Raw genomic sequence first — 21,859 nt, 5'->3', positions numbered from 1 at the left:
CTTCAGAGTACCTGTTCGATTCTATACACAATGAGCCATATCAAAGACTATATACCATATGGAACAAATTCCATTTAAATTTTCGTTCGTTTGCTTCTTGGAACAGGCACGCAGGGTTCGTGACTTCGCTTGGGCTTCAGCAATGCTTTCGGCAGCTGAGTCGGTCCCCAGAATCCAACAACAATATACACCGTCTTCCACAAGGCGCAGAAAAGTCTTACTTTTCTACGGCCAAAAACATAAGCAAATTCATCGAGCATTTGCTTTATATGTCCCATATTTTTGGTCACAAAGCCATCCATTTGGTACACAGGATATTCAAGGGGCCACATTTTACGATCTTCTGCGTTCGAAGCACAATATTCCAAGAACTACATTCATATTATAATCGTAAAAGTCCTAAATGGGCGCCATTGAGTGTTTGAAAAGCAATATTTCACGCGGTAGATCTTCAAGCTGTCTTTAAGAAAAAAACTCGATACTCGGCAGTTACCACCTCATCTGCATATATGCACCTCTGCTCCCTGCCCCCCCACCTCCCTTAATGGCCTGACAAAAGAAGAAAACGGCAACAAAAGTAAGACAATTCCCGTTGCGGGAGCCAAAGCCAAGTCGAGTCGACGGCGACATGCACAATCCAGAGAGAGAGAGAGAGAGGGAGTTTTTGCATTCAGAGTAGGGGGAAAGGGGGCATGGGGCCAATCGGGGGAGCTTTTAAGCTTTGTCGCTTGTGGCACACTCGAGACCCACTTGGAAGGAAGCACTGCAGCACTGCAGCACTCGACTCGACTCGACTTGACAATTAGAAGTCAATGGGTTAATACAAGTTTATCTAACCCAATGCTCCTCCTTCCCCTGCAGCCGTACGAGATGTACCAGTGGACACACACGGAGCAACCGACGACATCGCTGCCGCTCACACCCGGCAAACTAGACAAGGTGGCCTCCTGGCCATTCTCAAGCACACCGGCGGGCATCAGGACCTTGGAGGCGTCATCGTTGGCAACAGCGACAGCCGCAGTGGCTGGAGGAGCTGCAGCTGCAGCTGGAGCTGGAGGAGCGGCAGGGGCAGCGGCTGCGACAACACCCACTGTCACCGACAACCAGAAGACACTGCAGCAGATCCTCAAGAAGCGACTCCTCAACTGCTCCACGCTGGCCGAGGTGCATGCGGTGGTCAACGAGCTGCTCAGCAGCGTGGATGAGCCGCCCCGCCGTCCCTCCAGGAGGTGTACCAATCTCACGGAGCTGCTCAACGCCAGCGAGTCGACCATTTACGAGTACAACAAGCCGCAGGAGGGCAGGAGCTATGCCGATGGCGAGACGCAGACGGAGGGCGACTGCCAAGGCTCCTGTCGCTGTGGTGGAGCATCCTTGAAGGGCGGCGAAGAGGCCGGAGAGCAAAGTGCCGAATCGGCTGGGACGCCTGCCCCACCGCCAGCACCAGCGCTTGTTATTCCGCCGCCCCCTCCTCCACCTCCTCCGCCGCCTCCTTTTGCTGGTGCTCCGCCTCCGCCGGCTGCCCCACCACCGCCGCCGCCGCCACCCATGCCTGGAAGTGGTGCACCTCCACCCCCGCCGCCGCCCATGCCTGGCAGTGGTGCACCGCCGCCCCCGCCTCCGCCAGGATTTGGAGGACCTCCCCCGCCACCGGGAAGTGGTGGAGGCCCGCCTCCACCGCCCCCGTCTATGATCTCACCCGCACCGCTGCCCGATCCCTCCGAGGGAAATTGGTTTCATCGCACAAACAGTGAGTAAATCCGCTCATGAGTTCCATTTTCCATTGGAAAATTCATGCATTTCCCTCTTTGTTTTCCTGCAGCGCTCCGGAAAAGTGCAGTTAACCCGCCAAAGCCCATGCGTCCCCTGTATTGGACGCGGATTGTGACAATATCACTGCCGCCAGTGCCGCGTCCCTCCTCGGTGGCCAACTCCACGGACAGTGCGGACAATGTGGACAATGTGGAGAACAGCGGCAGCTCCCCGGATGAACTGCCCTCGACGAGCGCCAGCAGTGGGGCATCAACGCCACGTAGCGGCGACAATGCAGCAGCAGCCCCAGTTGTGCCTCAGCACCCGCCGCCCATAAAGGAGATTTGGACAGAGATTGAGGAGACGCCGCTGGACAACATTGAGGAGTTCACCGAGCTCTTCTCGCGACAGGCCGTTGTGCCGGTGAACAAGCCCAAGGAGGTGAAGATGAAGCGAGCCAAGTCCATCAAGGTGCTGGAGCCGGAGCGCTCCAGGAAGGTGGGGATCATCTCACGCAGCCTGCACGTGCCCTCCAGCGAGATCGAGCATGCCATCTACAACCTGGACACATCGGTGGTGAGCCTCGAGGCGTTGCAGCACCTGAGCCACATTAAGGCCAGCGACGAGGAGCTGTTCAAGATCAAGGATGCGGCTGGCGGGGAAATACCTCTGGATACACCCGAGCAGTTCCTGCTGGACATATCTCTCATCTCGATGGCCAGCGAGCGGATCTCGTGCATTATCTTCCAGGCCGAGTTCGAGGAGTCGCTGACGCAGCAGATGCGCAAGCTGGAGACCATCCAGCAGCTGTCGCAGCAGCTGATCGACAGCGAGGACCTCAAGCTGGTATTCTCCATTATCCTGACGCTGGGCAACTACATGAACGGGGGCAATCGGCAGCGCGGCCAGGCGGACGGCTTCAATCTGGATATACTCGGGAAACTGAAGGACGTCAAGTCCAAGGAGCGACATACCACACTCCTGCACTTCATAGTGCGCACCTACATTGCCCAGCGGCGGAAGGAGGGTGTCCATCCCCTGGAAATTCGTCTACCCATACCCGAGCCAGCGGATGTGGAGCGTGCGGCACAGATCAAGTTTGAAGATGTGGAGATGCATATCAACGAGCTGAAAAAGAAGTTTTTGGGTAAGATCCGCTGGGAATCGCATGGCTTGTTCTCTTGCATTAATCGGCGTATCCTTTGGTTTAGTTTTCAAGAGGACCAAGGCCAAGGTACTGGCTGCCTCCAGTGAAGACATTGTGGAGCCCTTCAAGTCCAAAATGGAGGAATTCACGGAGAGTGCCGACATGTCGATGGCCAAGTTGGATCGCATGCTGAACGATGGCCGGGAACTGTTTTTGGAGACAATGCGCTTCTATCATTACTCGCCGGAGACTCAAACCTTGGAAGATTGCACGCCCGACCAGTTCTTCGAGTGCTGGACACTTTTCACAAACGACTTTAAGGACATTTGGCGCAAGGAAATCGAGAATCTTATAAATGAATTGTAAGGGAATATCATTGGGGTGCTCCCCACTGGCACTGACAGGACGATTATCTAACATATTGCTTAATTTGCAGGAAAAAGAAATCCAAGCAGGTGCAGGTCGAGTCGCGTCGCAATGTCTCCACGAAGGTGGAAAAGTCCGGTCGGCTATCGCTCAAGGAGCGAATGGTGATGCGACGCAGCAAAAACTAGTTTTAGCTACGCTTCAGATACTATTGCTAAGCAAAGTTCTCGTTTAATGGCAACATTCTTCACTAATTGTAAAGTTATATTTTAATATTAAACTAAACTAAAGATAAATTATACAAAAGCACTCGTTCAACGTTTTTTTCAATTTGAATTCAAATAAGCCGCCAAATGTTGAACTTTTACAGCACTGAATATGAGATCTCTGGCAGCCCTTTTTATCTCTGCCTATCGGTTGGACACCTATGGACGTGCTGTTACATTTTTGAAGATCTCAATTTCCATATGTTTTCTATAAAAAAATGTTCTTTATAAATTGTAAAATTGAGGGAGATGTGTAACGAAATGTCCTATACAAATTAGATTTTCTTGGCATTCGAAATACATAAAAAAGAAGAGCAATGCTTTAATAAGGGATAAGAGGGCAGTTTTTGTCTAGGTTCATTTTCCTATTGGCCCTGTGATTCCTCCTGGCCCTGTGGTTGCTCTTGGCCTTGTGGTTCCTCCTGGCCCTGTGGTTCCTCCTGGCCCTGTGGTTGCTCTTGGTCTTGTGGTTCCTCCTGGGCCTGTGGTTGCTCTTGGCCCTGTGCTTCCTGTTCAGCGAGAGTACGCATCCCAAGAGAGAGCAAGCAACCCAGATCCGAATTTCTTTGGGCCCGCCATAGGGTAGCGGCTTGGCGCACTGTAGTCCCTTCACGATTGATCTCAATGTCCGTATTTTCATGATTCTCCCTCACACACGCCAGCATGGCTCGCCAACCTTCACGAGTCTTGTCCATCTTTTCTAAACGAAATTCGAAAATGTATGAATGGAATAGCATGGTAATTGATATTTTTAAAGGACAAACCTTGTACTGATGGATTTCTAACAACAATAAGCAGATCTGTTTTCGTGTGAATCCTATTTTTTTGTGATATTTTACGTATTTTGCACGAAAAGCATCGCCTACCTGATTTTATAATTGGGTCTGTCACTACCGCCGAATTCGTTCCGTCTATCGCACAAAACTATCGATACACATCGATAAGTAGAAAGAGAAGTATTATGATATGTCATCCCCATTGTGTACAAAAACCAAAATGAACGATTAACCCTCTGTTAACACTACCAAAGAAAATCATGAAACTTTAGTTTTTGTTTTTTAATTTTGTGATTAAAGAGAAAGGATAGGAAGGATTTATAAGGAGAATTTAAAATATATTTATTTTCCGTGGTTTAACTCAAGTTGTTCACCTGTTTCAATAGAAGTTTTTCAATCGTGGTTTTAAATGGGTTAACCCACAGACACTAATCCCTACTGTATACAAACAAAATTTAAAATCAATTTTTGTTTTCATTTTTCTGCAACTATGCATCGTTCACATCCGAGTACCACGCGACGGAAGCATTTGATTAAGGAAATGATGGAGGATGACTATGAACTTCCGACAGAGCAGCAGCAGATCGTGCGCGTCGTCAGAAGCTGCGGGAACAATCTCCACGAGGTGGAAACTGCGACGCCAGAGTCGGAGAACTTTCTGGGTGAGAACTGGGATGATCATCTAGAGAAACCACGACTAACGTACACCCATACGTAACTCTAATCCAGTGTCCATGCCCAACAAATATCGCAAGAACATGTGGGTCAAGCGCGGTGACTTCCTTTTGGTGGAACCCATCGAGGAGGGCGACAAAGTCAAGGCGGAAATATCCAAAATCCTCACCAACGACCATGTCAAGGAGTACACCAAGGCAGGCATATGGCCGGAACGATTTGCCAAGAATCCGCCGCAGGACGCCAAAGCACAGAACGATGATGAGGACTCCGACTTTGAAGATGATCTAACGCCCAACACGAATCGTCCCGTACAGGAATCCGATGAAGAGGACGAGGACACTGATACGGAGAGCAGCGATGAGGAAGACTGACACGAGTTCATGAGTGCATTGTGGAAGTGCATTACAAAATTTTAGCTTTGTATATTTCTCTTATTCTTTTTCTTACTTTCTGCCCATCTTTCAAAATGTAGCAAAAAATAGATGGTCACTATGAATTAAGTGTTGTTCTTGTGGCTGCTGCTAAACAAAGTGTTTTAACTGAATTGAAAATTGTTGCAAAAGCTACATAAAAGCAGAGGCGATTAATTAATGCGCGTTGAGATCGATTCTTAAAGCGTTTTATTCACTGGGATTTGATTTCCTTTTCCTGAAGATGCAGCTCGCTTTGATGCAGGTGTTTATGCATTCGCCTCCACCGATTCATCATGCTCCTTTTGCTCGCCATCGTCCGGCTCCAGCTGCTTGAAAGGCAACGCCTCGATCTTGGACTCCAACGCCAAGGTAGACGGTCGCGGTTTGGTGAACGGAAAGTTCGTTAGGTCCTCCATCTGTGGCGTGTGTACGGCAATCAGATCGGTTTGCGTGGAGCTACAGTCGCGCTGCTCCGACACGGGCACCTGGGCATCAGGTTCGGGATTGCTAATGAGAGCATACTGTGGCAGATTACACACCATCGTCAGGCAGTTGACAATCGTTCCGATCGAGCTGCGCAGCTGCTGCACCTGGTCCGTCAGCATGGTACAGCGCTTGGCCAGATCGTTGACCACAGAGGCCGAGTTATGATCAAGACTCACGGGGGCACTGGAATCCTCGCCCGAAACTGCGGCGACTTGTCCTGCTGCCTTAGGATCCACCACATGCATGGTGGACACCTTCTTCCACAGCGCATTGATGGCCTGCATTTGCAGCTGTTGGATCTTGCGCTCGTTCTCCAGCTGCGCCTTGGTCAGCCGCATGTCTTTGCTGAGTTGCCTGGGGATACGAAAACAAGAATTATCTATTGTCTCAAGGAAAGATTCTGCCATTCCAGGGACTCACTCAATGTACTCCTGCACGCGGCGTCTCTGTAGCTTCTCTGCAATATCGGGATTGTGTTTCTTACGGGTATAATAGCCACGCCACATTTTCTGTATGATAACCGCCGATGACTCCGTCATGTGCTCTATCAACCGATCCGCACAGTTCTGACTGCTGTTGTCCACCAGCTGCTGCTGTTGTTGTTGCTGCTGCTGCTGATTCCTCTGCGCAGCCATCTTCCTAATGGTCCTCAACTTGTCGATGTTCATCTGCTCGCCATCATCATCCGTACTGCAACCTCCCGAATCCACCGCCGTCGTCGTCGTCGAAGTCATCTGCTGCTGCACTCTGTCTGTTGTTCTAGGGGCCACCTTTCGTGGACTGCTGGTGGGACTCTGGGTGCGCTTCAGCAGGGGACTACGCACGCGGGGCAAATTCAGTTTGTTGTCTGTTCAGGGAATAAAATCAAAAGTGTACTTAAATGCCGTGTTACTACAGAAACTAGTTATGCTTGGCTGGCCACCTTTGTTTTTGTTGATTTTCGTTTTGTGCAACTGCGAGTTGAGAGCACTGACCGTCACCCGTTGGGCAACGGCGGCGGGACAGACATCGGGACTCATCAGAGTCTCCGGCACGGGCACCATTTTCGAGGCAGCAGCCAAGGGACCACCCGCAGGCGGCTGACTGAGGAATGTTTGATCTGTTTTGAGGAGAGAGAATTTGATATATGTATGATTCGATATGGATAAAATAAATGTAAGGAATACCGTACCATTATAGGGATTTGGCGTTATATTGCGAGGCGTTGATTCCGTTGAGTTGTAGGTCTTGGTGGTCACGCTGCTGGACATACCGCTGCCGGCCAGCTGGAAGTCGCCATCGTTCTTGATGTTCTCGATTAGCGAAATGCTCATCTGCAGCGAATGATTGAGGGAACCATTATCGTTGATGCTGCTATTGCTGCTGCTGTTGCCATGATAGCTGTTAACCATGGACTCGGGCGAGCCCTGGCGGCCACTCAAGCGGGAGACTGCAAAAATCAAGCATGAAATTAGCAAATCTCCAACACAGGATACAACTACACATACATCTGGGTGACTGTATGCGACTCGTGGGCTTCCGGCGATGGGATGAGGGTGAAGTGTTGGCCGAGCTATTCGCATGATTGTCCATGATCTCTTCCTGCAGCTGGCGCTGATGATGCTGCGCCTTGCTTAGGATTAGGCGCAGCTTGCGATCGTCTTCGTTCTCCAAGGCCTTGCCCACCAGCGGACAGAAAGTGCTCAGATGCTTGGCCAGAGCGAGCTGCTCGCCCACACGGAACTGGCGGCCCCGTCCCTGGCTGTAGAGCCACTCGGCCTTGAGGCTCTCGATGGGATCCACCGCATAGCCGTCAATGCACTTGAGGCTCATGCACCAATTCAAGACAAAAGGTCGATAGTCAAAGCCGCTAAAAGTTAAGGACATAAAAAAGTTCAGTGAGATTATGCCGAGATTTTAAGGGAGGATCCTACTCACTCCACGCTGTTGGGTCCCAGGGCCATGTTCACACAGCCATTCTCTGTGATGGAGAGGCTCTGCAGATTGCTCAGATGCGACAGCGTGCAGATCTCGTTCAAGTCGTCGATGTTGTTCTTGGCCAGCGTTAGAGTCTCCAGGGAAGTGGGCAAGTACTTGTCGCATTGCCGCAGATGCGTCAGACGATTGCCGTGCAGGTAGAGCTCCTTGAGGTTGCACAGATATGAGATGTCGGATATGCTAGTGACGCTATTCTCCGCCAGATTGAGGCACTCCAGCGCCACATTCGTGTTGAGATGTTCGATGGTCTTGATGTTGTTGCCCTCTAAATTGAGCACTCGCAAATGCTGGCAATCCTTCAGGCCCTCGATGGAGAGAATGCCATTGAAGGAGAGGTTTAGCTCGCGCAGACAGTGCAGCCGGCACACGCCATACATGCGCAGCAATTGGTTTTTCGCCAGCGACAGCTGAAAAACATAATTTATATAAGCGCAAATTCAGGTCTTAAGAGGGTATCAATTTAAGGAACCGTTTCTATCTTGAGGTACGAGTCAATGTTGTCTATTTTCTGCAGCTCATTCTCGTCCAGTATCAGCTTGCGTATGTTGTGGGCATCTTCCTGCTTGGGCACCTTCTTCAGCTTCTGCTTGGACAGGTTCAGGGTCTGCTTCTCGCTGCAGCCGCCTTCGTCGCCTGCCGTAAGAGAGGGGGGAAGATACAAACACACGTATATGTATACACATACAATGTAAAGTAATTTGATGACTTCATCGGGGTTAGTCCTAGTGGACTGGGGGCTGGGGAGCATCGCGCAGGTGCGACTCCAAGCCCCCCGACTCCACTGCCCAAAAGCAGACTGCAAATTTCGATGCATAGGAGACGAGCTCCCAACACCAGCTGCTGGGCTAGAAACCCCGGTCCAAACCTCTTGAGGTAGCGAAGAAAATTCCATTACTCTTTTACGGCTTACCGCTCATGATGGCTGGTGGGTGGCACAGGTTAAATTCCAGCAGTTGTTACCGAACGTCGTTGCCAGCCGATTGGAGTGGCGTCCACCACGAAAAATCAATGTTGCGGAATGTGGCGTCGCTCCCTCTCAAGAACCAGTGTTTCTGCTCTTGCTGTGCCCCAGCCGTATGCTCTGGATGATGATGTGCAGTCTTTGGGTGAATATGCTACTAAGAGTTTATGGTTCTAGTGCTGCCATGGCCAATAAAATATTTTTTTTCTTTTTTCTTGCCGCTGCGCTAAAATCCAAAATAAATGATATCGTTTATCGTGTTTGTAGTGTTGTAAAACACACAGCGCCAAGTGGCGTGTTGGTGTTAATGTTACGCTTTAACATTGCTCTGCTAACTTGGGCTGTTAGGCGCCATTAACGACTAAGCATAATTTAAACTCCCTATTTGGGTTTTAATTTTTTTTTTAAGAAACGCTTAGAAAATATATAAAGCAAAGGTCGTAATAATTAAAAAAGGTCTGGAGTTATTTTGAAACATTGCTCTCTTCCAAATAAACTGCTCCCTTGCAAACCTCACTGACGAGAACCGGCACCCGCTCCAAATAATCCACCAGAGAGATCTCGTGTCGTAGATTTTGAATATACTGTTTTTGAATCTTGTCAACCATGGGACTGATGACCTTCGAATTCACTCTTTGATCTATTATCCCCTGAAGCACATTCTCCTGGGCTTTCTTCTTCATACTCAAGGTGTCCGATTTGTTAGCAGACAGCTCCTGAGGAGCATTCGAGAAACTCTGCTTCTGTGATTGATTCGAATGCGACTGTTGTTTAGAAGAATTGCAAAAGAATGACTCCTTACACTCTTCCTGCGACTGCTGCTTGAACTGATCTTGACACGGCTTCTGAGGATGATCCTGAGCCAAAAAGCCCATCTTCTTTGCATGCAACACCAGATCATCAGTAAATTTCATAAAAACCGATTGCAATTCTATCTCGTTGCGGACCAAGGAAAGCAGCTCGTTCCCGTCCCTCACACTGATTTGATTCGATCTAGAGGAATTGGTCTCCGTACCAGGCATCTGATTCTCGTCTCTGAACAGCTTGTATTTGGATCCCATCTCGGGGTTCTCCTTTTCGCAACACTCGCATTCCATGTGATTATCCGATGTATTCTTATTCAGTTCAACTGCAGAATCTGGAAAATGTTCCTTGGTTTTATCGACCATGAATGATGGTTGGAGATGGTCCCCGCTCCTATAAAGTACGTCGATAGCATTCTCTTTGGCTAACTCTGGGCTTTCCGGTACCAGGCGGACATTGTACCGAGAACCTGTCACTGGGACGACTGTAGTTTTTGAGCTGCTTTCGCTATGAATCCATTTATTCGCGCGTAGATTAAGCTGTGCCTGCTCCTGAGGAGCATTCGAGAAACGCTGCTTCTGTGATTGATTCGAATGCGACTGTTGCTCATTAGATGACTGTTGTAAGGACTGCTGCACATTCTGAGGGCTTTCAGGATAATTCTTCTTTGTAGATTTATGATTCAGAGACACCCGATACTCCTCCGATGGTTTCTGCTTGAGCTGATCTTGACACGGCTTCTTAGGATGATCCTCATACGGATCCTTCTTAGGAGGTTTCTGGTATACTTTCCGCAGATTTTTCTGCATCATCTTTGAGGTACTCTGGCGATTCTGATCGTCCTCTATCTGGGTTTCCGTGGGAGGATTCTCATGCGAGTGCTTCTTTATAGAATTATAATACGCGGACAGTCGATACTCCTCCGGTGGCTTCTGATTGATCTGATCTTGACACGGCTTCTGAGGATGATCCTCATACGGATCCTTCTTAGGGGGTTTCTGGAATTCCGTCTGCAGATTTTTCTGCATAATATTGTCTGCATTTTTATGAGGCTGCTCATTAGATGACTTCTGCATATTCTGAGGGCTTTCAGGATAATTCTTCTTTGTAGATTTATGATTCAGAGACACCCGATACTCCTCTGATGGTTTCTGCTTGAGCTGATCTTGACACGGCTTCTGAGTATGATCCTCATACGGATCCTTCTTAGGGGGTTTCTGGTATTCCGTCTGCAGATTTTTCTGCCTAATATTGTCTGGATTTTTATGAGGCTGCTCATTAGATGACTGTTGCAAGGACTGCTGCATATTCTGAGGGCTTTCAGGATAACTCTTCTTTGTAGATTTATGATTCAGAGACACCCGATACTCCTCCGATGGTTTCGGCTTGAGCTGATCTTGACACGGCTTCTGAGTATGATCCTCATACGGATCCTTCTTAGGGGGTTTCTGGTATACTTTCTGCAGATTTTTCTGCATCGTCTTGGAGGTACTCTGGCGATTCTGATCATCCTCTGTCTGGGTTTCCGTGGGAGGATTCTCATGCGAGTGCTTCTTTATAGAATTATAATACGCAGACAGTCGATACTCCTCCGGTGGCTTCTGATTGATCTGATCTTGACACGGCTTCTGAGGATGATCCTCATACGGATCCTTCTTAGGGGGTTTCTGGTATTCCGTCTGCAGATTTTTCTGCATAATATTGTCTGGATTTTTATGAGGCTGCTCATTAGATGACTTCTGCATATTCTGAGGGCTTTCAGGATAATTCTTCTTTGTAGATTTATGATTCAGAGACACCCGATACTCCTCTGATGGTTTCTGCTTGAGCTGATCTTGACACGGCTTCTGAGTATGATCCTCATACGGATCCTTCTTAGGGGGTTTCTGGTATTCCGTCTGCAGATTTTTCTGCCTAATATTGTCTGGATTTTTATGAGGCTGCTCATTAGATGACTGTTGCAAGGACTGCTGCATATTCTGAGGGCTTTCAGGATAACTCTTCTTTGTAGATTTATGATTCAGAGACACCCGATACTCCTCCGATGGTTTCGGCTTGAGCTGATCTTGACACGGCTTCTGAGTATGATCCTCATACGGATCCTTCTTAGGAGGTTTCTGGTATACTTTCCGCAGATTTTTCTGCATCATCTTGGAGGTACTCTGGCGATTCTGATCGTCCTCTATCTGGGTTTCCGTGGGAGGATTCTCATGCGAGTGCTTCTTTATAGAATTATAATACGCAAACAGTCGATACTCCTCCGGTGGCTTCTGATTGATCTGATCTTGACACGGCTTCTGAGGATGATCCTCATACGGATCCTTCTTAAGGGGTTTCTGGTATTCCGTCTGCAGATATTGCTGCATAATATTGTCTGGATTTTTAGGGGGCTGCTCATCAGATGACTGTTGTAAGGACTTTTGCATATTCTGGGGCCTTTCAGGATAATTCTTCTTTGTAGATTTATGATTCAGAGACACCCGATACTCCTCCGATGGTTTATGCTTGAGCTGATCTTGACACGGCTTCTGAGTATGATCCTCATACGGATCCTTCTTAGGGGGTTTCTGGTATACTTTCTGCAGATTTTTCTGCATCGTCTTGGAGGTACTCTGGCGATTCTGATCATCCTCTGTCTGGGTTTCCGTGGGAAGATTCTCATGCGAGTGCTTCTTTATAGAATTATGATACGCAGACACCCGATACTCCTCCGATGGTTTCTGCTTAAGCTGATCTTGACACGGCTTCTGAGTATGATCCTCAGACGGATCCTTCTTAGGGGGTTTCTGGTATACTTTCTGCGGATTTTTCTGCATCATCTTGGAGGTACTCTGGCGATTCTGATCGTCCTCTATCTGGGTTTTCGTGGGAGGATTCTCATGCGAGTGCTTCTTTATAGAATTATAATACGCAGACAGTCGATACTCCTCTGGTGGCTTCTGATTGATCTGATCTTGACACGGCTTCTGAGGATGATCCTCATACGGATCCTTCTTAGGGGGTTTCTGGTATTCGGTCTGCAGATTTTTCTGCATAATATTGTCTGGATTTTTATGAGGCTGCTCATTAGATGACTTCTGCATATTCTGAGGGCTTTCAGGATAATTCTTCTTTGTAGATTTATGATTCAGAGACACCCGATACTCCTCCGATGGTTTATGCTTGAGCTGATCTTGACACGGCTTCTGAGTATGATCCTCATACGGATCCTTCTTAGGGGGTTTCTGGTATACTTTCTGCAGATTTTTCTGCATCGTCTTGGAGGTACTCTGGCGATTCTGATCATCCTCTGTCTGGGTTTCCGTGGGAAGATTCTCATGCGAGTGCTTCTTTATAGAATTATGATACGCAGACACTCGATACTCCTCCGGTGGCTTCTGATTGATCTGATCTTGACACGGCTTCTTAGGATGATCCTCATACGGATCCTTCTTAGGGTGTTTCTGGTATAATTTCTGCAGATTTTTCTGCATCATCTTGGAGGTACTCTGGCGATTCTGATCATCCTCTGTCTGGGCTTCCGTGGGACGATTCTCATGCGAGTGCTTCTTTATAGAATTATGATACGCAGACACTCGATACTCCTCCGGTGGCTTCTGATTGATCTGATCTTGACACGGCTTCTTAGGATGATCCTCATACGGATCCTTCTTAGGGTGTTTCTGGTATAATTTCTGCAGATTTTTCTGCATCATCTTGGAGGTACTCTGGCGATTCTGATCATCCTCTGTCTGGGTTTCCGTGGGAAGATTCTCATGCGAGTGCTTCTTTATAGAATTATGATACGCAGACACTCGATACTCCTCCGGTGGCTTCTGATTGATCTGATCTTGACACGGCTTCTTAGGATGATCCTCATACGGATCCTTCTTAGGGTGTTTCTGGTATAATTTCTGCAGATTTTTCTGCATCATCTTGGAGGTACTCTGGCGATTCTGATCATCCTCTGTCTGGGCTTCCGTGGGACGATTCTCATGCGAGTGCTTCTTTATAGAATTATGATACGCAGACACTCGATACTCCTCCGGTGGCTTCTGATTGATCTGATCTTGACACGGCTTCTTAGGATGATCCTCATACGGATCCTTCTTAGGGTGTTTCTGGTATACTTTCTGCAGATTTTTCTGCATCGTCTTGGAGGTACTCTGGCGATTCTGATCATCCTCTGTCTGGGTTTCCGTGGGAAGATTCTCATGCGAGTGCTTCTTTATAGAATTATGATACGCAGACACTCGATACTCCTCCGGTGGCTTCTGATTGATCTGATCTTGACACGGCTTCTTAGGATGATCCTCATACGGATCCTTCTTAGGGTGTTTCTGGTATAATTTCTGCAGATTTTTCTGCATCATCTTGGAGGTACTCTGGCGATTCTGATCATCCTCTGTCTGGGTTTCCGTGGGAGGATTCTCATGCGAGTGCTTCTTTATAGAATTATGATACGTAGACACTCGATACTCCTCCGAAGGTTTATGCTTGAGCTGATCTTGATCGTCCTCTATCTGGGTTTCCGTGTGAGGATTCTCATGCGAATGCTTCTTTATAGAATTATGATACGCAGACTCTCGATATTCCTCTGGTGACTTCTGCTTGAACTGATCATGAGTCGCCTTCTGAAGAGGATCCTCATGTGGATCTTTCTTAGGGGGTTTCTGGTATTCTTTCTGCAGATTTTTCTGCATCATTTTGGAGGTGCTCTGCCGATTCTGATCATCCTCTGCCTGGGTATCAGTGTGAGGATTCGCATGCGAATGTATAATCTTGTCAGGATTACTGGACCGCTGCACTAGGACAGATCTGTGATGTGTTTTCTGAACCTTAGTCTTCTCCTGGATTGGAGTTTTCTCCGTAAGCCATTGCAATGTTCTTAGATCGCTAGGAGATAGAATCTTATGGACTTCCTTCCGTAGCTTTTTCTTGCTCTGTGGCGGCATCTCATCCTCTATTGAGGAGCGATTTCTGTGACTTGTTTTTTCTCTGTTGCCATTGTGGGATTGCTTACGTGAATTCGTGCAACACTTGCGATCATCTGTATCCATCAAGCGAGAGAAGATGGGATGGGTGCTGTTTCAATGGATTCTAGTTTGTTCAGTATACTCGTATGACGAGATTTTACCCTATTCAAGGATGACTTTTATAACAAGATTACTTTGCTTGCTCGAACTGAAAGCATGAAAACTAATATGATGAAAGAAAAGTCAAGTTTTGTGTGGTAGGGTTTTTATTCTTATTTTCAAAATGAGTGGAAACGTTGAGAGAGGCGGCAATCAGGAACGAATTGATTTCTTTTTTAAAGTGGGGAGGGAAGATCTCTCTCAATTGGTATTTCTTTTCTCCTCTATCCACCTTATGACCGATTTTATTAGAACTTTAGAATATTTTTTATGTCTGTCTCTATTTTTATGCTGCTGTTTCTTATTACGCTACATCTGTCTGTCTCTCACTCTTCTCATACCAACACCAGCCGTTATATCTTTCCCCTTCCTACTTGGTTTTGTGTTATTGGTAATCTTTGTAATTCTTGGGTGCATTTGTAGATACACTCTCTTCTTTATACTAGGCCGGGGGAACATTGTCAACAACTGCTCACACAAAAAGTCCATTACATGACAGACTACAGTATCAAGCAGTTCGTCGAACACCGACTGAATTTCTCGTTCTGGACCAAGGCACACAGCTCGTCCCGGACCATGGAACGCAACTCGTCCCTGCTCTTCACAGTGATCACGGACGATCTCGTGCAGGTGCTGTTTGTGCCGTTCTCGTAACTACCCCTTCTGCATTTATTATATATTTTTTGTTTTACAGTGTTTTACTCGATTTGTGGCATCTCATCTGTTGTCGAACCCTTAAATGAATCAGTGGTGGGCGCATTAACAGCTATGGCTACAGCTTCGGGAGGGAATCGATGTGTTTGGACATTGTTTCCTTCATATCCTGAAACTTGGACACGTTTGAACAAGGATGGGTGTGATCTCTGGGCGGATTCAAGTCTGAAAGGGTGGAAACTGACTCTTCTAGATCCTTATATTGTTTATTTAATACAATAATTATAAAATATATTAAAAGGTATCATTGAATCAAAAGTGACTTTAAACATTTTTAGAGTTTCCTCTGTTCCATCGTGATGTTGTCCTTGTAAATCTGACCGACAAGGCGCGGCACCGTCTCCAGATACTTCAAGAGATGCATCTCATTCTGCATATGGGTCATATACCTTTTGTGTATCTTCATGATCATGGGAGTGATTACCTTGTAGCGCACTAAATCGGCTACACTCATACTGCACTCGATTTGTGGCATCTGATCTGTTGTCGAACTCTTAAATGAATCAGTGGTGGGCGCATGAACAGCTATGGCCAAATTGGAGAGGGAACCGATGTGTTTGGACATTGTTTCCTTCATATCCTGAAACTTGGACACGTTTGAACAAGGATGGGTGAGATCTCTGGGCGGATTCAAGTCTGAACGTGTGGAAACTTTCTCTTCAAGATCCTTATATCGTGGGCTGGATGTTTGATCACCACGCACCGACTGCAATTGCAACTCGTCCCAGATTATGGCACGCAGCTCGTCCCCGCTCTTGGCACTGATCGAAGTCGATACCGAGCTGCTACTGGCCATGGAAAACACCCCATGCCCGGCACCGGACTGCCTGTGCTTGGGCTTGTGCTTTGGGAAGCCTTTACCGTAACATTCCATGAACTTGTTGCGTGCCTTTTTATCCACTCCGAAATTACACTTTTCGGAATCATCCTCAGGCGTATCGCCGAAGCGCGAGAATGGAGGAAAGTCCGCGATTTGCTGATTTGGATCCTTCTGTTGAGGATTCTTTTGAGCTTTCAGCTTCGATGTACGATGGGAATGTTGCGAAGCCTGTCGATCCGACTTCTGTGTCTTCTCTTTGGTAAGATCCTGATAGGTACGCTGAGTAGGATTCTGAAGCGAAACTTTTCTAGGAACATACTCCATGCTCTTGTACAGTGTGCTCACAGACTGGAGCTCCCCCACATTTTTTCTGTCTAGCCCTGGAGTTTGCGGCATTTGAACTTTTTGAGCTTTTAATATGCCTTTGATAGGCGATGCTTCTTTTTGGGTTTGCCTCTTGGTATCCAGGACATCATCTATGGCTGAATTCTTGGGTGCCTTTGTAGATACACTCTCTTTCATATACTCGTCCGGGGGAACATTGTCAGTTGTTGACAGCCCACACAAAAAGTCCTTCACATGACAGATCACAGTATCAGACAGTTCATCGAACACCGACTGAATTTCAATCTCGTTCCGGACCAGCGCACACAGCTCGTCCCGGACCATGGAACACAGCTCGTTCCGGGACGATCCTGTGGAGATGCTGTCCGTGCTCCGAGTCCGAGTCTTAGCGAGAAGTTCCCCACCAATCTCTCTGCCCCACTTATCCGGCACAGGGAGACCACCGTATTGATGAGAAGTCGACAATGGGATATCCTTAGCTTGCATCTTGCTTTGATTACGTTGTGACGGCTTTTCACAAGTATTCTCACAAGGATTCGGGTATGATTGCTGCTGCAGATGAATCGGATACAGCTGCTGTTTTTCGACCTTCTGACGTGACGTTGAATTCTTTTGATAATGCTCCTGTTTGTGCTTATGAAGATGGGCTGGACTCTGACCGAGTTTAGGGGCATATTCCTTGTACTCGCACGATGCGTTTTTATCAAGTTCTTTAATATATTGGTGAAAATCTGTCACGTCCGTGTTCTTAGAAAGTATATTTGGCTTTTGCGGACTGTACTGATGTGGACACGGCGATAGGACGTCTTTAGTTTTGCTTATGGGTGCTTTCTTCTGGCTTTGATTGCGTTGAGGAGAGTTATGATTTAAAGCCGTCCGATACTGTTCATGTGGGTGCTGCTGCTGATGCGAATAGTGCTGAGGCAGGAATTCCATGTACTTATTTGATGTATTTTTATCACGTTCATCACGTTTATCGGCTAAATTCTCCTCGTCCGTATTGCTCGAGCCCTCGTTGGAGGGCTTTGGATTTTCCGTCAGAAAGGAAACATTTCGTCGCGGAGGACGCAAAAATCGGACTTTCATACCTTTGGAGCTGGCTCTGATTGAACATTTTTTCTTCGGACTGTCATAACGCTGTGCCTGTTCTTGAGGAAGTTTCGGATATGAAGTCTGGAGACACTGACTCGGCATGGGAGGAGTCTGGCTTCTCTGCTCCACACACAGATGCTGCGGCTGCTGTTGTTGAGGATCCCGAGAAGTCTGCTGTTTGTTGGCAGGACTCTGGTTTAAATTCTTCTTATACTTCTGACTCTGATGCGGCTGTTGTGCTAGGTAATCGCCTGGATGATAGCTACGGCTCATACCACAGCCGGATCTGTTCGCGCACATGCGCTCCTGAGCCTGTGTCTGGTCCAGGATAGAAGGCTTCTGCTGTTGCTGCTTTGAAAGGTTCTTCGTTGGCCATTTTAGGTCCTCTAGATAGGCTTGAGAAGACATTTCACCTCCCATCTCTCGTGGCGTGCGCTTATCCTTTTGTGACACCTCCTCGTTTATGATTAACGAGGCATTGCTGTCGATTGTCCGTTGATTCATGTCGGAAACTTGGAGAAATGAGCAAATCGGTTTTATTTTTGCACTTCTGGCCTCGTAAAAATTCGAAAAGTCCAAGCAATAATTGTAGGCTTGATTATCCATAGATCGAGAGATATTTTTTGAGGTTTCAACCGATTCGAGTTTGTTTTGTATGCTTTAATAACAGGGTTACTTTGCTAGTTGAAACCCAACGAAGGGATAAACCAGATATGTAGGAAGAGTCCATTTTTGAAGGGTACGATATATATGAAGATTTTCAATCGATTCGAGTTTTTTAGTATACTCGTTTGACTATGCCCTGAAAAGGAGGATTCTGCATACAATTTCATAGAAACCTGCATTTTAATAGATAATAATTTTATTCGTATACTTGAAAGTTATAGTTTCCCCTCATTTATAATAGTTTGGGAATCAGAGTGTTACTGTTTCCATATATCGTTCGAAAGATCGTGTTATGATCGTGTGATCCGGGGCCAGATGTGTGTCTGCCATAATAGCCAGCCTGTACTTATCTCCGAAGCGATGGAGGTTCAGGGAAAGGCAAGTCTTCGATTGGGGGGGCCTGAAGAGTAGCACATCCTGAACCCTCTGGCCCCAAGTCGACTGGAACTCGGCCGAGGACCCATAGATCTCTGTGATCGTAATTGGAAAATTATACGAGAAGAAGTTGATGAAGATCTTGGTAAGGACATGCGGTAGGAGGGCCGTTAGCATGCTGTACTTGGTCTGACCGATTGAGGCCAAATAGATCATGATCTGCTGCTGCCTGATGCACTCCACAATTCCGTGCAAATGACGGGCATGCTCCACATCTGGCTGACGCAGTGGCAGCTGCAGAAAGACCACACCACCTATATTATCGCTTTTGTCCCCTCGGCGATCGGTGAAGTATCCCTTAGAAATGGTCCTACAAGTAGTGTTCAAAAGCGAAGGCACTGGCGCCAGATCGGAGAAGGTGTTGAAGTAATCATGTACGGCGCCGGCCAGACACGTGAGACTAAAGTCCGATTCACGAAGCTGGTCGTTAAATCTGTCCCGATGTCGTTCCCTCAGCTGGGTGCCGTCTATAGAGCGACTGAAGGAGACTATTTTCCTGCCCGCATAGGATTTCTTGTGCAGAATATTCAACTCCTTGGTGGGCTGTTCGAACAGCACCTCATAGATGTTACGGGGCGCCTTGAACAGTTCCCAGCAGATCTTGACCAGCTCCAGTTGGGCGTACAGCAGGAGCGGCACATACAGATGCAGCCGGGCACAGTAGGTGGATGTGTAGCTGGTCTGGCCTCTCAGCAGGACATCCCGCATGGCCAGGGCCTCGCAGTAGAAGTGGTAGGGCAGGAGCAGCCCATGGTTCAGATTGAAGCGCCACATGAAGCGGGTCCAGACCTTGGCCAGATTCGTGGGCTGCAGACTATTGTACAGGGCCATTCTGGCCACCGTCCAGCTGAGATTGCGATGCTCCAGCTCCCTTCTGAGCAGCAATCGAATCGTCATCAGGCGGCCCACATCATTCCTATAGCCACTGGAACGGCGCTTCAGCTTGAGAAGCTTTGAGCGACTCCGCCAGTACCCCAGAACCACATTCACCAGCACAATAAGGATCAGGGACAAGAGCTGGCTGAGAGACCGCACCTGGATGCTGGATGAGGCGCCATCGGGCGTCTCCAGGGACTCGAATTCGTAGATGAACTGCTGCCAGCGACAGATTACCAAGTGCATCAGATGTTTGACCAGTCGACTGATGTGCTCTGGCTGCCGCACAAAGTGGGACAGTTGCTGTGAAGGACTCTGGCCCAGAACACCATCGTTCAGGGTCATCACGGTCTTCTTCTCCGTGGTGTCGTGCAGCAAGAGCATCTCCCCCACATGCAGATCCTCCTCCTCGGCGATGATTAAATGGTGCAGTTTGATCAGGATGTAGTAGGGCTGGGTGCTATCGGAGCTGGGTATTACAATCACCTGCCATTGAGGCAGGTCTGAGGGTATGTACTTGGTGGCCAGCTCGCTCACGTAATCCTGGATATTGGAGTCGTTGACAGGGCGTCCCCGGTACTTGTGGGTGCTGAGTAGTACATGGTTGTTGATGTTGAAACCACTGATGGGATGTTTGGGAAGAGAAAGAGCTCATTAACGTTTATAAATCATTTGATCATTGATCATCTCTACCTGCTATCATTCACCCAGGCATAGTGACCCCAACAGTTGACCAGCTTCTGTCTTAGCTTCGGGAACCTCACCATTCCCGTCTTGTCCCGCAGGTCCGTGAGGTGTTGGGCGTACGATCGCTTGATCAGCTCAAAGTCGCAGGCTCCCTCCACCTGCAGCAGAAAGTGAAAGATGCCGGCATTCTTCTGGGTGTCGATCAAAGTGCGAATCTTCTTCGACTTGGAGATAGTCAGGTTGGGATACTTGATACTCAGAATGTAGTTGACCAGCTCGTTGCCAAAGTGTGCGCCTGCAAAAAAAAGACGAAATATGACGAGGTGTCAGCCTAGCTGATAGCTGATTTGGATTGGATTGGATTTGATTCGGCTTTCTTTCTTATTGGAGTCTAAATAGAGGGAAAACCTCGAGCATTATCGCCCACCCGAAAGACCGAACCCACCGCAGTAACAATGCTGCCTTATCGGCTGCAAAATTTTTATGAGTAATTCGGATGGTCAAGGTTCGCTCGGGCGCTCGTCTGGGTTGCGCCAAAGGTGCAACAGGTACTCTCTATTATTTATAAACAAAAAGCTTATCTCTGGGACTGTCTCTCGTTCTGACCCACACTCTCTCTTTCACTGGGAAGAGAGCCAATTATATGGTAGAACTAGAGCTATCCTTTGGCTGAGTGGAATCGGTTAATCAACCCATGCCTCGTTTATTTATATAGTCGGTCGTGTTTGATGTTCTTGATTTATAGGGGGGCCAGTGGTCTACTCGTCTTATCAGCGTAGGCAGCGCGTGTCGAACTGATCAATCGATGATCATCTGGTACACTGGATCGATCCGATCGTTGCTGGGGAGATGATGATGATCACTTACATAGAAACGATAACAGCAGCAAAGGCATTAGCATCACAGCCACCACAAAGCACAGTAAGGTCTTCAACAACGATTTCAACTCTTGCCAGAAGCTGTGTGGGTAAAAGAACAAAAGACTTGTAATCTATCATTAGCCAAATATAGTATATCACCCATACCTTTCCATTTTCGGTTGATTCTAAGTAAAGACACAAGACAGATCGAAACAGAAGCTATACTTAGTATAGCTGCTGCACTTTATACACTCTGTACGCGTACACTCGGCTCTGATTTCTCTCTCTCTGTATACCTATACCTATATCTCTCTCTCTATCCCGATCTGTACACGTTCGTTCGTGTTAACGTGCTGGGCACGACTGATCGATCGGTCAGACATGCAATACAATAGATTCGCATAGGTCTGGTCGTGCTTGGACAGCTTATCAGCCTAATCGTTTGCTCTCATTGAAGACAAGCACTACACAGGGCAAAAAAGCTCTTAATCATCATTTTGGTATCAATTTTGTCATGGAAATACGAATATGAAATGTATTATTGATATTAAATAGTCGATTCCAATAAGATATATCAGTGTAATTAGTCTAGAAGTTGTAGAGTTAGCTGAAGACCTCTTTAAA

General features: G+C 47.4%; 6 protein-coding genes across 8 annotated transcripts in view; 2 read left to right on the top strand and 4 right to left on the bottom strand.

Moving 5' to 3' along the window:
- Positions 1-3,574, top strand: part of LOC6589145 (protein cappuccino) — a 46,698-nt gene extending 43,124 nt beyond the window's left edge. For all 3 annotated transcript variants that reach the window (XM_026989218.1, XM_026989217.1, XM_026989219.1), the window contains 4 exons: positions 862-1,750; positions 1,823-2,899; positions 2,964-3,261; positions 3,336-3,574. In XM_026989218.1, coding sequence (XP_026845019.1) covers positions 862-1,750; positions 1,823-2,899; positions 2,964-3,261; positions 3,336-3,453 — 2,382 coding nt within the window. In that variant the 3' untranslated portion in view covers positions 3,454-3,574. The remainder of the gene's footprint in view (positions 1-861; positions 1,751-1,822; positions 2,900-2,963; positions 3,262-3,335) is intronic.
- Positions 3,575-3,829: 255 nt separating this feature from the next.
- Positions 3,830-4,334, bottom strand: LOC6589146 (hydroxysteroid dehydrogenase-like protein 2). The gene is made up of 2 exons (XM_002014629.2): positions 4,296-4,334; positions 3,830-4,231 (listed from the first exon to the last, which is right to left on the bottom strand). Exon 2 carries the CDS (start codon positions 4,224-4,226, stop codon positions 3,897-3,899), a length of 330 nt encoding a protein of 109 aa, XP_002014665.1. The 5' UTR covers positions 4,227-4,231; positions 4,296-4,334; the 3' UTR covers positions 3,830-3,896.
- Positions 4,335-4,764: 430 nt separating this feature from the next.
- Positions 4,765-5,577, top strand: LOC6589147 (probable RNA-binding protein EIF1AD). The gene is made up of 2 exons (XM_002014630.2): positions 4,765-4,969; positions 5,037-5,577. The coding sequence occupies exons 1-2, from the start codon at positions 4,798-4,800 to the stop codon at positions 5,354-5,356; spliced, it is 492 nt and encodes a 163-aa protein (XP_002014666.1). The 5' UTR covers positions 4,765-4,797; the 3' UTR covers positions 5,357-5,577.
- Positions 5,578-5,588: 11 nt separating this feature from the next.
- On the bottom strand, positions 5,589-9,014 carry LOC6589148 (centrosomal protein of 97 kDa). The gene is made up of 8 exons (XM_026988741.1): positions 8,772-9,014; positions 8,331-8,494; positions 7,802-8,268; positions 7,372-7,733; positions 7,056-7,313; positions 6,807-6,983; positions 6,305-6,731; positions 5,589-6,238 (listed from the first exon to the last, which is right to left on the bottom strand). The coding sequence occupies exons 1-8, from the start codon at positions 8,776-8,778 to the stop codon at positions 5,665-5,667; spliced, it is 2,436 nt and encodes an 811-aa protein (XP_026844542.1). The 5' UTR covers positions 8,779-9,014; the 3' UTR covers positions 5,589-5,664.
- Positions 9,015-9,223: 209 nt separating this feature from the next.
- On the bottom strand, positions 9,224-14,663 carry LOC6589149 (cingulin). The gene is made up of 2 exons (XM_026989063.1): positions 14,629-14,663; positions 9,224-14,568 (listed from the first exon to the last, which is right to left on the bottom strand). Exon 2 carries the CDS (start codon positions 14,558-14,560, stop codon positions 9,287-9,289), a length of 5,274 nt encoding a protein of 1,757 aa, XP_026844864.1. The 5' UTR covers positions 14,561-14,568; positions 14,629-14,663; the 3' UTR covers positions 9,224-9,286.
- Positions 14,664-18,555: 3,892 nt separating this feature from the next.
- LOC6588794 lies at positions 18,556-21,586 on the bottom strand. The gene is made up of 4 exons (XM_002014635.2): positions 21,401-21,586; positions 21,243-21,334; positions 20,382-20,670; positions 18,556-20,310 (listed from the first exon to the last, which is right to left on the bottom strand). Exons 1-4 carry the CDS (start codon positions 21,406-21,408, stop codon positions 18,627-18,629), a joined length of 2,073 nt encoding a protein of 690 aa, XP_002014671.1. The 5' UTR covers positions 21,409-21,586; the 3' UTR covers positions 18,556-18,626.
- Between the last annotated feature and the right edge of the window lie 273 nt (positions 21,587-21,859).

This window comes from Drosophila persimilis, unplaced genomic scaffold (genome assembly GCF_003286085.1).
Source record: "Drosophila persimilis strain 14011-0111.01,24,50 unplaced genomic scaffold, DperRS2 tig00000191-arrow-pilon, whole genome shotgun sequence".
In the NCBI taxonomy this organism is placed as follows: domain Eukaryota; kingdom Metazoa; phylum Arthropoda; class Insecta; order Diptera; family Drosophilidae; genus Drosophila; species Drosophila persimilis.
Note: the sequence above shows the minus strand (reverse complement) of the source record. Positions and strands in the feature narration are given on the sequence as shown.

Bases quoted from the DNA above. Each gene is read 5' to 3' on its own strand.
- LOC6589146 (XM_002014629.2), bottom strand. From the start codon at position 4,226: ATGGACAAGACTCGTGAAGGTTGGCGAGCCATGCTGGCGTGTGTGAGG.
- LOC6589147 (XM_002014630.2), top strand. From the start codon at position 4,798: ATGCATCGTTCACATCCGAGTACCACGCGACGGAAGCATTTGATTAAG. The intron at 4,970-5,036 runs GTGAGAACTGGG...ACTCTAATCCAG, and splicing joins AGAGTCGGAGAACTTTCTGG to TGTCCATGCCCAACAAATAT.
- LOC6589148 (XM_026988741.1), bottom strand. The intron at 8,269-8,330 runs GTTCCTTAAATT...TATGTTTTTCAG, and splicing joins CGTACCTCAAGATAGAAACG to CTGTCGCTGGCGAAAAACCA. The intron at 6,239-6,304 runs GTGAGTCCCTGG...TCGTATCCCCAG, and splicing joins CGCGTGCAGGAGTACATTGA to GCAACTCAGCAAAGACATGC.
- LOC6589149 (XM_026989063.1), bottom strand. From the start codon at position 14,560: ATGCCGCCACAGAGCAAGAAAAAGCTACGGAAGGAAGTCCATAAGATT.
- LOC6588794 (XM_002014635.2), bottom strand. The intron at 20,671-21,242 runs GTAAGTGATCAT...TTTTTTTTGCAG, and splicing joins GCTGCTGTTATCGTTTCTAT to GCGCACACTTTGGCAACGAG. The intron at 20,311-20,381 runs GTAGAGATGATC...ACATCCCATCAG, and splicing joins GCCTGGGTGAATGATAGCAG to TGGTTTCAACATCAACAACC.